General features: G+C 39.6%; 1 protein-coding gene across 1 annotated transcript in view; it reads left to right on the top strand.

The window, feature by feature from the left end:
- The window catches only part of LOC111668454 (contactin-associated protein-like 4), a 107,307-nt gene that overhangs the window by 22,470 nt on the left and 68,467 nt on the right, over positions 1-16,370 (top strand). Inside the window, exons 2-3 of the mRNA XM_023424532.2 lie at positions 4,458-4,568; positions 14,824-15,017. Coding sequence (XP_023280300.1) covers positions 4,458-4,568; positions 14,824-15,017 — 305 coding nt within the window. The remainder of the gene's footprint in view (positions 1-4,457; positions 4,569-14,823; positions 15,018-16,370) is intronic.

Here is a 16,370-nt window from a genome sequence, read left to right as displayed (position 1 = left end):
TGCGCTCTCACCACACATTATCTCCTCAGGGATTACAGCACTCAGCAGTGGAGAGCCGTGCCTCTCATTTCACCTCTTCAGATTCACCTGCTTTTCACACTGAGGAGTCCCCACCACCCACATGAACAAGTGTCTCCGAAGCCAAGGCCTGCAATGATAAAGATTATCAGGAGGAGTTTCAGTGGACCAAAGAGCTGGAGGCCTTCTGATGATTGTCAAATAGCTGGACCACATTTAAAACAGTGAAATTGAATATGTATGAAGCTCAAAACCACTCTGTTGACTAATGATGGAATAGTTAAAGTGTAATATGACAACTGCTACAAGAAGCTGTCCTGCACAGAGTTTAGACTGAGATAGATAATTTTACCATCACAAAGAGCTACGGTGTCACTGAGATTAAGATTGAAGTATTCTGATGTTAACAAGCAGCTGGACTAAATATTAACAGACTTTAAAACTCTTAATTTGAATATCTGAAACTAAAGTTATAATCCTTAAAGCTACTTTAACTGATTTTCTCTTCTGACAACTAATATATTATTACCTCATAAAATTGTTATGCTGGATTTGTTTCAAACATTTGCCTGTTTGGATATCCAGCAGATGCAGAGCAACATTAGCATTTATTCATTCATTTTCTGGCCAATATTTAGCTCTGTTTTTGGTCTCCACCACCTCCTTTGGCTGGTTTTACAGCTTTTCCCTTTTTGTCTGCTCCTCCTGTAAACCAGGTTGACGAGAGAAGTGAGACTGAACTAAAAACATTAAAATTGTAGTAAAGCCAGCGCCAACAATTATGTAAAAGAGGCTAAAATTCTCTGTAGAGCTGAGGGGAAGAGCTGAGTTTGTTGATCATTTATTTACTGGTGTATTTAACAGTGCACATAAATAAATATATATATATATAAATGCCTCCGGACTAAAGAGGCTATTTTTCATCTGTAGTTCCCGGTTACAAAGTCACACTAAAAACAGAATATCATTCTCTTTGAGGTCATTACTATCCATGACCTCTTTCACATTACAAGTAATCATGCAATCCTTTAGCAGCTTTAATATTTTAATTATATCAAACCCCATGTCTGATGCTATTTGTGGCCAGAATTTTTTTGCAGTAGCTGTCCTTTGTATTTGCCTCTAGTATTTTTCATTGTTACTGGTATAGCAGAGTCTGGGAATTAAAAAGCATAACCATACAGAAGGGATTCACAGGAAGTGATACATATACTGGATGAGAGATGGAAGACAAAAGCTGATGCAGGTGGTTATTTCACATAATGTGGAACAGTGGTCGCACAATGGCGGTGACTTTTTTTTTAATCTTTAGTATTCTTTATTTATAACCAGTGTGACATATCCTCTCAGCTGATCCCTGTCGCTTCTCCCTGTTTGATCCATATTTGTGTCATTTCAAATGGAACTGGGACCTGTACAAAATTAAGACACTTGCTATAACCACGAGTAACAACAGGTGTCATCATTCATTGGCTTATCGCAAGCATTTAATGAACACAGCTTTTTTTTGACACTTGCATATTGCTGATAAATTTGCGAGTCCATCGAGGCTCTCACATGCTTGTGTGTGGGTTGGGAGTTGCAAATTTGATAAGCCGGGCACCGGGGTGAAAATGGTTTAGGATGTTTGTCTTTAAAGGTGCTATGTGTAGTAAGTCATTACCACATCTATAATGAGACATAACATAACAAGATAAAAATAACTGTAGACTGTTATTTTGAGGGCAGACTCTCGCCTCTACACTGTGTTTAATTGCCTCCATATTGGCAGGAAACCAGCTGAGAGACTTTTACAGTAATAGTTCTCTGAACACTGTAATTATACCAAGATATCACAGTTCAGCTAGTGAAACAATATTAATGATTTAAATGAAAAATGCTGCAATTTTAATTTCATGCCAGTTACTGTAACTAAGGATAAATAACAGTGCTGCTGTGGAATCTGTCTGATCAGCTTGTTAAAGACCCAGGTTAAAAAAACTGCCCAATAATGGAGTGTTCTTCCTCTTTAAAAAGTGAAATCATCAGTCTGTGGAGGATGTTGAGAGGCAGATGAAGACCTTGAGTTGTTGAGGTGAAGTACACTAATGTTGACAGAGTAATCGAAGCTAAAGCCTTGTTGTCAGAGCTGTGGGCCGAGATCGGACCGCAGTGTGAATCATAGTAATAGGCTCTTGTCTCAGCGGTGGAGAACAACATCCATTAACAGAGAGGCTTCAGATGGAGGCAGCGTTAGTTTGGCTTTAACTTACAGTTCGGAGCTGGAGAGGGAAACTATGAATATTTATTGAGCTGATGTTCATGAATCTGTGTGTGTGTGTTATTGTGTGAGATATAATTACACTGCTCAGACCTCAGAACATCTCATAAAACAAACATTCATTTCTACTGTGACTTTTTACTGTTTACTGTGTTTTCTCAGTGTAATGTAAATTTAACAAACAAATGAAATAGCTGCTCCTGTGTAATGCGGTGCAGATGCCAATTAAAGCAAGCTAAATTACTGTTAATCATTGTGGTATGTATAACATATAATGGGTTTATTTTTTGCAGTCGATCGTCCATAAACCATTAAAGTGTGTGAACATGCAGGTTTCCTCTGACAACACTGATCCCTCTCCATCAATATCCGACCTGCAATCAGCCAGTCAGGACGCCATTCATCTCCACAACATGACATGATTACAATGTTCATTTATCCATCTTGGCAGAATTACACCATTAATTCATCCAACCGCACATTATTACACTGTTCATTCATCTAATATGGTGCCATTACAGCTGAAAGACCTGTTTCCACCAGGGGAACATTAAGCTTCCTTCTCAGTGATTAGACTCTGCTCTGCCACTCATGTTGTAATAGTAAGAGACTCAAATAGTTTTTTGTTAATGTCACTTAAAGGATTAAGAAAACTGCAACCTTTGTTCTCATGAAACAATAAAAACCTGACTGAATAAACTCTGAAACCTTGCTCATGAAAAGCTTGGATAATTTGGAGACACAAGACTTTCATCACACACCATCAGTGAGCTCCCGTTCTGCTGTTTTTACCAATGCAACAGTTTTTCACTCAGAGTAAGAGACGGAGAATAATCCATCTCCTGCTGTGTCTGATGTTGTGGTATCCTCAGTGTGGTTTTTACTGTTGACCTCTGCTCTCCGAACCACTCAGCTCTCGAGAAGCGTTTGGACGCTTTGCTTCAAGTGCTTTTTTGATTTATGATTTTCTCTCATGCTAAGAGACGAGACGTTCCTACATCAACCTGCTGTTGTGAACTTACTTACTGCTCAATGAGAGACTGGAATGTAAAGTCAAAGGCCAGTTTTCACTGAGCTGACCTGCAGCTGGAAGATAAAAATGCACGACTACTCTTCTCTCAGCTACTCCGAGATTTTTCCTGAGGCTAAAAGATGTGATGCGCCTGCCCAACAACATCTGCTATTCTGTTTTTCTGACCCTCTATCACTCAGAGGAAGTGTTGTAGTACCTCTATCCAACTATTTATACTTTTCCGAGTCTCTTAAATTAGTTTCTTTCCCTCTGAACGGATGTTGCTGTGAGGTTACAAAGTTGTGTGTGCTCTCAAACGTGTGAACATTTGCTTGAAATCTCTGCAAACCAACTGGTTTCTTATTTTATTGCTAAAAACTCTGCAGAAATGGCTGAAACAACATAGCTGAATTGTGACTGATATGACTAATAATTAATGCTTTAGTTTAGAGCTGAAAAGATTAGTTGAATAATCAGTTTTTTGATTGAGAAAGAGAAGAATAACCTGCAACTATTTTGATAATTAATTCCTTTGATCAATTTTCCAAGCAAAAAAAGAAAGGTGAAAAAATGACACATATCAAATGTTTTTTTTTGTTATTTATGATTAGTAAACTGAACACCTTTGGGTTTTGGACTTTTGATCCGACAAAATAAGACATTTGAAGATTCTGCAAAGCTGTGATTGTCATTTTTTTTCTTTTTGAATTCACTGATGATTTGAAAAAATAATCTGCAGATTAGGCTGACTCACCAGATGTAGGCTGTAAGTATAAGCCTGCCATTGGCGCCTATTCAAGGCAGCATTCTCCTCCACTTCCCCTGCCTGTTACTGTTTTCAAAATCCGCTTTGCTACAGGAAACAACAATAACCTCAGAACGAGCAACCTACACGCTGTTTAGATGAAGATATGGATTGCGCAATCACACAGTTAACATGCGCCTTTGACTTAATAAGAGAAACTATTGGTGAAGCTGATTTAAAGAGTGGGTAAGAAACGGTAAAGAAACATTCAGAGCCTTGACAACAGATGTGACAAATTGTCCCAACTCTCAAATTAAAATATATGTGACAGAGAAAATATTTGATTTAAAGATGACAGTTTTAGATAAAGCATTTTTAAAAACATAACTTAACAAGGTGTGTTTTGTTTCTGCCTCTCACAGAGGTGTGTGACAGCGCACTGGTGTCCAATCTGCCGCCATCGTCCTTCAGGAGCTCCTCCCAGCTGTCCAGCAGCCACGCACCGGGCTTCGCCAAACTCAACAGGAGAGAAGGTGAGGAAGAATTTCCATTGTCAAATTTGATGCAGGAGTGGATAATGTTGTGTTTGACCTGGGTAATATAACAGAACTGACCAGACTGGATACATAATTGGGCAGACTGGAATAATGTTTATAATGCTTCTGTATTTTTTCCAAGAGGAGATGTAAACTGTTTCTTTACTATGGTTTACATGAGTCTAACAGAGACAATAGAGAGGAAGCAGAGCCAAATCTCTCATCTGTCACTGAGGAGCTGCTTTGTGGCTGTGGGTCTCAGGGGAGTAGAGACTTTGTTTAAGCTCAGAACACAAAACAAAACAAACAGGAAAGTTTTTAGTGGATTCACAAAGACTTACAGGTAACTCACAGGTGACCAGTTTAGAGGGAGACGGAGGATCAGAATAATTTCAGAGAGACAAGACAATCTAAAAGAGAGAACAAGCAGTAGTTGCTTTGCCTCGTCTTTGTTCTCTATAGGGGCCGTTTGTATTGAGGGTTTACATCAGAAGGATAAATGTGAAAGGTGTTTGTTCGTCCAGCATGGAAACCCAGCAGGGAGTCCTGTGCTGGATGCTGATGTGAGGCTTTGACAAAATGAAGATGACGGTTTGTTGTGGAGATTTCTGCAGGGAACAGGCTTCGCTGCTTTATCCTGACATCAAAGCCCAGAATCAGCTGGGAGGGTGAGATGAGTTTAATCTGGATCTGAATGATTTTCACCACCTGGGAAACTGATGAAAGATGAGCCGGCAGAAAACTGTAGTCCTTGGTTTGCTGCTTGAGACTTTAAATACAGTGTCTTTGCTGCTAAATGCTGCTAGCCTCTGTCTCTCTGTTTGCTCATCTGACTTTGTGTTAATGGACTGATAAGACTCTTTACTGTGGTAATGATACACGACAAAATTAAACTCTCGAAAGTCCGATGTGTAGTAGAATAATCAGATTTACAGACATTAAACTAGACATTATATACTGTCAGTGCTAAGAAAAGAAGGGTCGGAGGTTGCAGCGATACTGTAGCTCAGGTAGTACAGAATGTAAGAGCTAAATTTCATTGGTGTCCTTTGCTGACACTTGCTGACACTTGCTGGTCTAATGCCACTCTGCTTTAATGCTGCTGACATTTCTTGGTCTTTCATTAACTGCAGTTAAAACTCTTTAATGAAAACTGTGAACTGTGACTATTTTTATAGTATAGTTTTACAAGAAGTTCTTCTTTACTTTTTACTTCTTTATTACTTCACAATGGCTGACGAACACTTAAAATGCCTTGAAAAACTTCCTTTGAACAAAAAAAAAAAAGGTAAACGTGTTTTTCTGAAGTTAGAGCAGTTTGTGACACAGGCAAGCAGTCCAGACAGGGAGCAAGTGAAAATTCAGACCCATAGAGAGCAAACTAAGTCAATAACCATGGAATCAAACACTAGGAGAAACTGCTAGTGAGCTGTGCACACACAAGGTAACAAAGACAATGTGGCAGAGGGGAAGAGGAAACACCAGGAACACCAGGGGCATGTGAGTAATTAGAGGCAGGTGTGGATGATGAAGGGCGGAAGACACATGAGGGCAGGAACTGAAACGACAAGTCAGGCAAGTATTTCAAAATATAACAGAAAACAGTGACTTAACAGATGAGACGTGACAACAATAGATTTGAGAGAAATCTATCATAATAGGGACAGAAAAACAATACTCAATAGACCAGAATGCATTTTGAGGAAGTATCTTTCTGCTACCAGGCTTTTTGTGCATATACAGTACATATAGCAAAGCATGTCAGCAGTAAAAGGACTTACTTAGTTGAAATGTAAATTGCAGTAGAAGGAGACAGCAGTCCACCACCAAGACACCAAGTAGATCTTTCACAGATTGCTAGTACTATGAAAGACTACATGAATATGAACATGTAATATATGTACTGATAAATTAGACTTTGGTGTATCCAGAGGGGTTGATGTTGAACGATTAATAGTGGATCAAATTTTTTACTTTAGATTACCTTATCACAAAATACATGGGAATTAATAGAAAACAGATTGTCAATATCTTACTGCATGATATTTTAGATGGATTTTTGCTTCATCAGCACATACAGTGGCTTAACAGTCACTGCAGAACTGCTGCAATATCCATATATTTTCCTTATCTAGCTCTAGTATGTAGTCTGCAGATTAGGAAAGCTGTGTGTGTGTCACATTTCCTCCTTAGCAACATTCATGGTGCAGGATCCTAGGGAGCGATCCCAACTGCTTTGCTGAGGAAATCGATGAATAAATGAATGTCTCCATCTCATTTCCATCTCCTGCTGCTGCTGCTAACACTCTGCCTCCTCCTGTTGTTCTCTGAGGAGCAGCTTCGCTCTCAATTCATTTACCCACTAAGTGAAGAGAGATTATCAGAGTCTGGGAATACCACCTACACAGCACCTTTACAAGGGATTTAATCAGAAAGTCTTGCAGCTGGAATCTATAACTTTACTCACATTCAAATCTCATTGTAATTGATATCTAGTGAGAATCACCCAGGTACTGCGTATATCAACATATTATTAATGTTACATGAGAGTGCCAATATATCCTTGTACCAAAATTGATGATATAAAACATACTGATATGAATCTGTTGAAAAAAAATTGTTTGTGTACAAAACAAGGTATAAACATATTGGATGATGGTGGCAGATGAAAACTTAAAGGATCACCAGTGTTATTACAGTTAATCCTCAGGTGGGCATAAATGTCATAAACAAGAATTACGGCAATCCATCCAACAGTTGTTGACACATTTCACTGAAAACTACAAATGTTAATCTCATGGCGACACAAGAGGAGAAGTCAGGAGATCATTAAAGTCATGAGGACTTATCCTCTGGAAACCATGCATATCCGTGCAAAATTAGGGTCCCAGTTGGGCTAGTTTATACTAGACAGACATATTTCACTAAATAAGTAAAAACTTTGAACTGGTGTTCTCATCAGTGGAAAAGTCAGAGGATCACTGAAGTCCTGTGGATTCTTCCTCTGGAGGCCATGAAAGTCTGTACAAAATTTCATAGAAATCCATCAAATAGTTGTTGAGAAATTTCAGTCTAGACCAGAGTGGCGGACAGACATACTGACATTGCCATCCATAAAGCCAGAGGACTAAAAAGTCCATGGACACTACGAGAATAGAAGATGTCTGAAGACACATGCTGACTAAAAATAATGTTGTAAAAAAAACTGCCGCCATGCTTGAGGGAAACAAAAACCTCTTGTAACCTATTTTCTCCACAGACAGCAGGCACTTAATAAAAACCCAGCGGTTGTCCAGTCTCTGTCTACAGTGAGACCAGAGGACGTGACATTGTACCTCAGACTTTAACCTGACAAGGCTGAGCACAGCGTAGGTCTGATGGCTCTGAGTCTGACAACAGAAGTGGATAAAAAGCCATGATAGTCTATTGACTGGCGATGAATGGCCTTTTAAGAGGATACTGGAGGATGAATGACTGGACTATTTCACTCTCCCCGATGGTCTCTCTTCTTCTTCATTTTGATTCCCCCTCTGACTTTTTTTCTTTCATTGCTCTACTGAAATCCTCCTCTCTTTCTCTCAACTTCGTCTCTCCACTTCCGCTCTTCCTTTATCTAAATTGTACCTGTCCATCTTCCTGTCCTTCTGTACAGTCTGTCCTGTGTTATAATCATTAGTTTCACTCCGTCTGCAGTCTCTTTTTCATTTTCATTGGTGAGAACTAATTTAGTCAGCTCTGTCTTCTTGCCAAATGTTAATAGCAGCGTCCATGTTTAAACATTTTCTTTCTTTGGTAGGCAACGCTGACAGTTATCAGTGACGCCACTGCAATCATGCTGGAATGGACTTTGAAAGAAGTCCACAGTAATCATTTTGTCAAAGAGTGAAATTTGAAGGTGGAATTAAACTTTAATTGGGTGGGAGCAAGTGTGAAAGAATGACAAGTTATTCAGGAATTGATCTTTATCTTGTGTCATGTTCAGTATTCAGTCATTACAGTTCAATTTCAGATAGACTCAATTTCACTTTTGAAAACAACACTTGCATTTCTATGGACTATCTTTGTGCATGCAGTTTATTTTATTTTCCTGGTCACATGATCCCAGTCAAAGTAACTGCAATAAATGACCTACTACCTATTATTACTTCTCATCCCTAATCTCCATCCATCCATCCCTTACCAATAAGGTGGAGGAAACTCACCCATGCATGAGGAGAACATACAAACTCCATACAGAAAGTTCCTGGCCAAACCAGGATTCAAACTGAGCACCTTCTTTTTTCTTAAAAGTACTTGGCAAAACAATGACACTACCAAAGACACATTTTTTTTATTTTTTTTTATTAAATTAGATTGGTTTAATTCTTGAACTGAGTAAAAACATTACGTTGTCTCTAAATATATGTTTGTAATATTAGTGTGCCTACTGTTAAATTACTTTTTCAGTTAGATCCAATATCCTACTAAGGCATATGAAGAACAGTTACATTGAAAAAAGTTTTATAATCTTTAATGCAAATTGTTCTTTACAATAAGATTTATCATGGATATGAAAAAATAAGATTTAATCATCCTAAAAAAAGATATTTTGACTTTTCTGCCCATTTTGCAGTGTCATATTTAGAAAAATGGAAATCTTTCCTGCTTTGTCTGCAGAGAACCTGCAGTGTTCTCCAGCCTGCTGCTGCTGTCAGAGCAGCACTGAGCCCATTAGCTTCCTGTTGGATTCTCTGTCCGACTGACATGTTATCAGGCAGCTGAAATTACCCTCTAGACTTTGTATTCTCATGCAAATGACCAGTGCTCATTCTGGGCCCAGCACTTATATCAGTCTGTCTGTTACATGTCTTTCCAGCTGCCTCTCTCTCTCCCTTTAAGCTGCCTGTCTCTCTGTCCAACTACCTGTCTGCCTCCAAGTTTCTTTTCTGCCTCTTTGGTCTTTTCCTCTCTGCCTCTCTGTCCCTCTACATGACTGTCTCACATTCAGCCTGTCTCCTTCTCTTTAGCTGTCTGATGGGATATCAGTGCATTATTGATGATGAAACAGTCATTTATTTAGTTATCCATCCATCTGCTCCTCATAGTGAAGTGATGAGAAGCAGCCAGGCTCGACCAGGCGCCGTGCTGCAACTCATATTATTTCTACATTAACCTTACACAAAGATGACATGAACACTCAGCCAGCAACAGAAAACACATCTTTTTCTCTCTGTTTTGACTTTCTATCCACACTAAGCCAAAATTTTTCATAGCCCAAAATGGAGCTTTTCAAACATGATCTCCCAAAGGGCTAAATCTGAAAATATATTTTGGTGTATATATGGAGAAAACAGAAAACCAGACATGGGCTGTGCTTTCATGTCATTTTAAAGAGTGTGAAGAGGTGGAAAGAAGAAAAGATTCAGCCATTTTATGATTGTTTAGACCTTTCAGTGCGGACGGAGATTGTTGGGAACACCACCAGAAAATGCTAGTGTGAGATCACGTCAATTTTACTTTCAAAGTCCCTGCACAGCCAGTCCACCCCACAAGTGTTTTCACTCTTCTCAGGACAGTAGCCAGGTTTTCATCCAAATGTAAAGCAGACTTTACCCAAATATCCAGATAAATCAGCAAAATAAAAATATGAATGAATGCATGTTTCCATCCACTACTGTATGCGAATATTATGAGCTGTATTAGATGTAGCCCATACTTTTTAGTAGTGTTTGCATTTATGAAAATAACAATCCTGTGTAATATTTGCACATTTTTGCTTGACTTGGGTAACTTGTGTAGTAATGATACCCATGTAGCTAAATTAACACTGTATTTGCGTATTGCGTACTGTATTTTTCTGTATTTGAGGATCTATTCATGACACAATGTAAATAATAATGAGTTACTTAGTGTAGTAAAATGATGGCCTAAAGTTGAGAGAAGTGAGCTTGTTACTGGAAGGTTGATGGTTAAATCCCTACACCAGCTGGATAAATCTGGATGGGAAAAGTGAAAAGGCAGGAGTTGCCATTCCCTCATTACCACCACTGAGGTACCCTTGAGAAAAACCCTTGGACCCAATTGCTCCAGTGCAGCTGCTCATTGGCCAATAGGTCAGACTATGGCAACTGTCAGTGTGTTGACTCTCTGTGAAATTTCCCAGAGGAAAATAAAAGAGAAAAAAAGAGCGAACTCGCTGTTTATTTAACTTCACTGAACAAATGAAACAAAGCAGAACAAAATACTGTTTCAAACTGGATATAAAGTGGCCTGAGTCCCTGTCAATTTGGTTTTACATTACCACATTTCCATCAGGACTGTCTCACTGTTCCCTGATTTGTTCGGCTACAGTGATAATTTCTTCCTTTGTTCATTCTTGGCCTCCATTAACTTGTACTTTTCTCAGTGGGTGGTCGGATCTGGTAGCTCGACAGACACTGAGGAGAAAAACAGGGAGATCTCTTTGATGTAAAGTGACAGCCGTGAAACAAAGTATTGAGACCCTCAGCCATCAGTTCACCTCGGTTAGATTAGTTCCAGTTATACCGACAGGGTGGACACAGTAAATCTTTTAACGCCCCTCAGTCTCGGAGTCATTTCCTCTGATCTTTCTCTCCTTTTCTCTACAGTCTAATCTTCATGAGTAAAGGTCAGAGTGTCTGCTCTTTTCCGTTCTGCTGTCACTGGACACGTCTGTTAGTCAAGTGCTTATTAGCTTTGGCCTTTAGTTCTGTAAAGATCAGGCTCCACTGGCCACCAGACCGACACTGATTCGCTTTCACTGCTGAGTTTTTCTCCTTGACCTGCCAATCCACACTGTTCACAGACATTTTTCACTATTAACAATAGCTGTTGAAGGTCCGGCTGTTGCTCTCCTGAACCTACATGATACTCAGGATGGGAATATATCCTCTAACATCAACGTATGAAACTAATAGTAGTTCAGCATTAGTGAGGGTTTCAATCAGTTATCATAAAGTGGCAATTTCAAGAAAGACAGACATGAATGAGACAGACATGAATGCTCCAACAGTGTAATTAATGAGAATATTTCAGATGGCTTACGTTAATGAAGATAACAGCAAACAAAGTATAATTGTGTGGCTCATTAAAAGGGTTTGTACTTAATTTGAGTATCTTGTGCCTGAAGTTAATATTTTAGTCTAAGTGTGGTGCCGGGTGAAAAGATTTAAATTCTGGAGAGCATGAAAGTACTCAGTGATTTTTTATATCAAATTTCCAGTTACATATTAGTATTTACTTATTTATTATATTAGTATTTCATGTGTAAAAGTCTGGATTTAGACATGATCGTGACTCTAGAGGTAACAAAAAGACACTAGGACTCCTCCTCTGGGGAACATGAATATTCACAGAGTATGCTAATGAAATCTGGCAATTAACATTTTGAATGCCTTGTCATGAAACAAAGTGTTGGCCATGACAGACTTCTGACCTGATATCGGCACTAGACAAAAGATCAGTGGACTTAATAAAAGATGAGATTAGTTTGGTTTTGTTGTGCTACGGTATTCTTTAGTGGTTTGAAAAGTGTCTGCAAAGCTAACGAGAGGAGGCAGTAGGCCAAATCAGCACTTCTAATGGGTAATAAATTGAGAACTATTACATCTTGCATTATGCCGAGATCAGACCACATAATATTGTTGTTTCATCTGTCGTGTGGATACTCATTATGTGTCTCAGATGTTTCAGGAGGCCTCGACAGACAGATTAGCACACCAAATGTTTTTTTGTCTACTACATGCTCAGTGACGACACAGTTGTTGGCAGTCCTGTTATGGAAAGTCTTTTCACTGACCACCCCCCACCCCTCACCCCGCGCCCCCTTGCCTGAATACCTGTGAACATGATGCAAGGCCCGAAAGACCGCAAGCTATGATTGATCAGGGTTCAGTGTGTTGTCTGACGTGTCTTTCAGCCAGATCACAGCAGGTGTTTAAATGTTGTATAGTCCGATCCTGGCATTAGGTGAATACCCTGTTCTATATTTTATCATATTAGTGGAATAGACTTGCAAATACAGAAACAGTTTGCCTTCAGCTTCTATTTTCTGTCTTACCAAAACCATGTTTACACATAATATACCAAGCTTGTAACTACAGTAACTTCTGCATGCAGCAGATGGTGGCCAAAATATTGACATCCTGCTGTTGGATGGAAGACAACTGCATTGTCTTTCTGAAAGTCAAGTGGCATTTAATCTACTTTCACTGTGTTTGTTCTTTGTAGGGCTCTCTGACACGCTGCCTGTGTGTTTGTGTGTGTGCTCAGTGGGATGCCGGTCAGCAGCCTCCTCTACCAGAATCCGTCCATCTGGTGTTTGAGCTCTGTGTCGACATTTTGTCCTGACAAAGCATTTCCCTACACACGCGCACACACAGGCACACACAGGCACACACAGGCACACACAGGCACACACAGGCACACACAGGCACACACAGGCACACACGCATAGGCACACACACACTCACAAACACAAACACACACACACACACACACAGGCTACTTTTCAGTGTTTGAAGTGTCTTTATTGTGTAGCAGCCCATTCAATCAACCCCAGTTTATCTATCCCGGCAGACTTCTCTCAACACCCGCCACCCACATTTATACATGCAATGTGGGCAGTGTGCACGGTCACAAACACACTGTCTGGTACTGCAACAACAATTTACACTACAGTTTTTGAAGACTGAAGCATTTTGAAAACAAGACAATGTCCTAACAACTTTAAATACAGGATGATGTACTACATAATGCTGTGCTACATAATACTGTATGTATTAATCAGTGACCTAAATACAGTGTTATGTTTATTAAATCAAAGGCCATTGTTGATGCTATTTTGCATCAGAAAGGTTGGCACTGAAATAGTGCACCTTTCTTTAATAATTGAACTCACTCCGCTCTACCACATTTTTAATTTGCTGCAGGGAAAAATCTCAACCAATCAACAGAATATAAGACAACCCTTTATTTATGATATTTAATATGTGTTTCAACATGAGCCTCTTCAGATATTCCCTCACTTGGGAGTTTTGATGATGATAGTAGTGGAGAGCGCTGTGCCGTCTAATAAGTACGGTGGCCGACAAGGGCAAACGCGCTGCAGTGGCCCAAGAAACTTCCAAAAGGAGAAACAAGCTGCAAATTCATTAACGATGCAGATTCAAAAAGAGATACGAAAATACAAAACAACTTAAGCAACGGGAATGTGCTGCAAATGAAAAAACATGCTGCGGGAAGCCTAAACAAAGACATTAACAGCAAACACGCTGCAAATACAGAAACGATGCAACAACAAAGACACACACAAACCCCCAAAACAAATGCAACAGGAAAAAGCGCTGCATGTTCATGCAACACAACGGAAGTGCTCCGGGCCTCTAGGGGGAGCGCTAAGTGGGACCGAGTGGAACACCTTGACCATGAGCTTGAGCTACGACCCATGAGGTCAGACCAGTCCACCATAAATAAGTCATTCCAAAATGCCTCATAAATGTTAAAGGCCATATGGAAGCATCTGCATTAATTTGGTTTCTCCTCTCATTTAGTTATTCAGGTGTTTGTTAAATGTGTAACTTGTATGTATATAATGTTATTTTCAAGGTCACACACTGTAAGATTTAATATAGTTTGGAATTTCAGTTGTCATCGTATTGAAGTCGAAGGATGTTTTTTCAGATTTTTACACCAGTAAGGAAGTTCAGTGTCCTGTTTTCTTGCCTGACTATTGTGTGGATCTGACTCTAGGTATTGATCTCAGAATTCTTTTAATAGATATCTAAATTGATTGACTGTATTGTATTGGTTTGTAAACTATTTTACAGATTTTTGGACACAGATGACTGACCTTTGTTACATTGCTTTAAAAAGTGAAATATGAAATGTTTTCTGTGTTGCATATTTTCATTTCACAAATAAAATGGCATGTGTGTTTCTCAGATGGATATGAAAAGACCTAATGTCACTGTGGATCACATAGTAAATGTGCACAATTTACATTCCAAAGGAAAGTTGCTCAAGTATGATTTATATCCCATTATAGCCCCAGAATGGATTTAAAGATGTTCCCCTCGTTCAATCAATTTTCTTCATTCCAGTTTCATAACAGAGCAGATTTAGTTCAGAGTGAAAGGTCAAGCAATGCAATTCATTTCTCAGCATCTACCAAAGCCCATTTCATTTCATCCCAAATAGATGAAAACCTAATAAATCACTTACTGAGTGCTGTTCTTCTCTCATCTCTCTGCAGGAGCTGGAGGTTGGTCCCCTCTCACCTCAGACAGGTATCAGTGGTTGGAAGTCGACCTGGGCGAGCGGACCAAGATCACCGCTGTCGCTACCCAGGGGCGATACGGCAGCTCTGATTGGCTGTCGTCGTACCTGCTGATGTTCAGCGACACGGGACACAACTGGAAACAGTACAGACAGGAGGACAGTTTAGGCGTGAGTCCAAAACAGTCCCATCAAAAATGGTGGCACACCACACTGCACATGCATCAATCACATTAAAGTTTTATATCACTAGTTTGTTCCATCCCGTCACGCAAGTGACACAAGTTACAGTTTTATTCTTTTTCCTTCTTGTATTGACTTTATTTCCCTGCGGGGATCAATAACACCATCATATCTTGTTTTGTGTATCTCGTATGAAGTGATGTAGTGTCGAGCAGTACGTGTCTCTGTGTGTATTGTACCGATAAACTCAGTCATCATGAGTTTACCTTTTCATTTACAATGGATGAACCGTTGCAGGAGCACTGCTGAATGCACAGACTTGTTGCCAAACATTTAAGCTTCTGTTGTGATATCTTGTTTTTGACCGTCTTTGCTTTTTGACTTTTAAAAGAGGGTAAATGCTGTTTTTATTATGCCTCCGCACCAGCAACAGCCGTGGCCAAAGGCTTTCTGTTTTCGGGTTGTCGATCTCTCAGTCCCATTCTCGTGATATTGCTTCAAATTTGGTAGAAACATTCACTTTGATTCAAAAAATTTACTCATTTTTTTGGCCATAACTTGAATTCATATGCTAATTATAAGCAAATACACTTAATACCTCTCAGTTAATTTCATTATGTATATTCACTAGATACATAATTGAGTCTGGACAGACATGGATGTAAACTGCAACTAGACTGGATGGTGGAGGCATACAACCATACAAAGCTGTTATTGTACTTGCTCCACTGGTAGATGCTTTAGCATACAGACACTGGAATACTAACTAATTTTGATGTTGTTTGTGTAGCAAACACAGTGATGACTCCTGCATATTTGTGTTTCTTACCTGCATGCTCCAACTGAGTCTAAAGCCAAATCACATAGTGCAAGAAACATGGGAAAGGTGCAGCAATTCCCTTTGTGTGGACATTATTCATGTCGAAGCCTAATTTGTTACAGTGCTGCAGAGAGGAGCTTCTGATTAGAAGCCGAGCTGAAGCAATTTCCTCATATGGAGAGAATCCAGCTAATCTCAGCAGTGAGGATCTTCTCTGGGAGAGCAGCGAGCGGCTTCTCACAGCTTAAAAACGTGTTGATCTGACACTCTACGTAAACTGTGCACAATTCCAGTCACATTTCAAAGTGTTTATGAACTCCTGCGTGTTAGTCAGCCAGGCTTAGAGAGGCTGTCAGAGGGGAAAGTTGATGGCAGGGCTGGTGGATCAACCACAACATGTTTCCCTTCTGGGATTCCAGCTTGCAGGGGTAAAGAGCAGGGGCTGTATTCATAACACTTCTTAATCCAAAGAGTTGCTCTTGGTGATGAAACTCTAAGAAAATTCCTAGATTTATGACTTT

This window comes from Seriola lalandi, unplaced genomic scaffold (genome assembly GCF_002814215.2).
Source record: "Seriola lalandi dorsalis isolate HSWRI2012SDOR001 ecotype SW California unplaced genomic scaffold, Sedor1 jcf7180002054736, whole genome shotgun sequence".
Classification (NCBI taxonomy): domain Eukaryota; kingdom Metazoa; phylum Chordata; class Actinopteri; order Carangiformes; family Carangidae; genus Seriola; species Seriola lalandi.
This window is presented reverse-complemented; position numbering and strand designations above follow the sequence as displayed.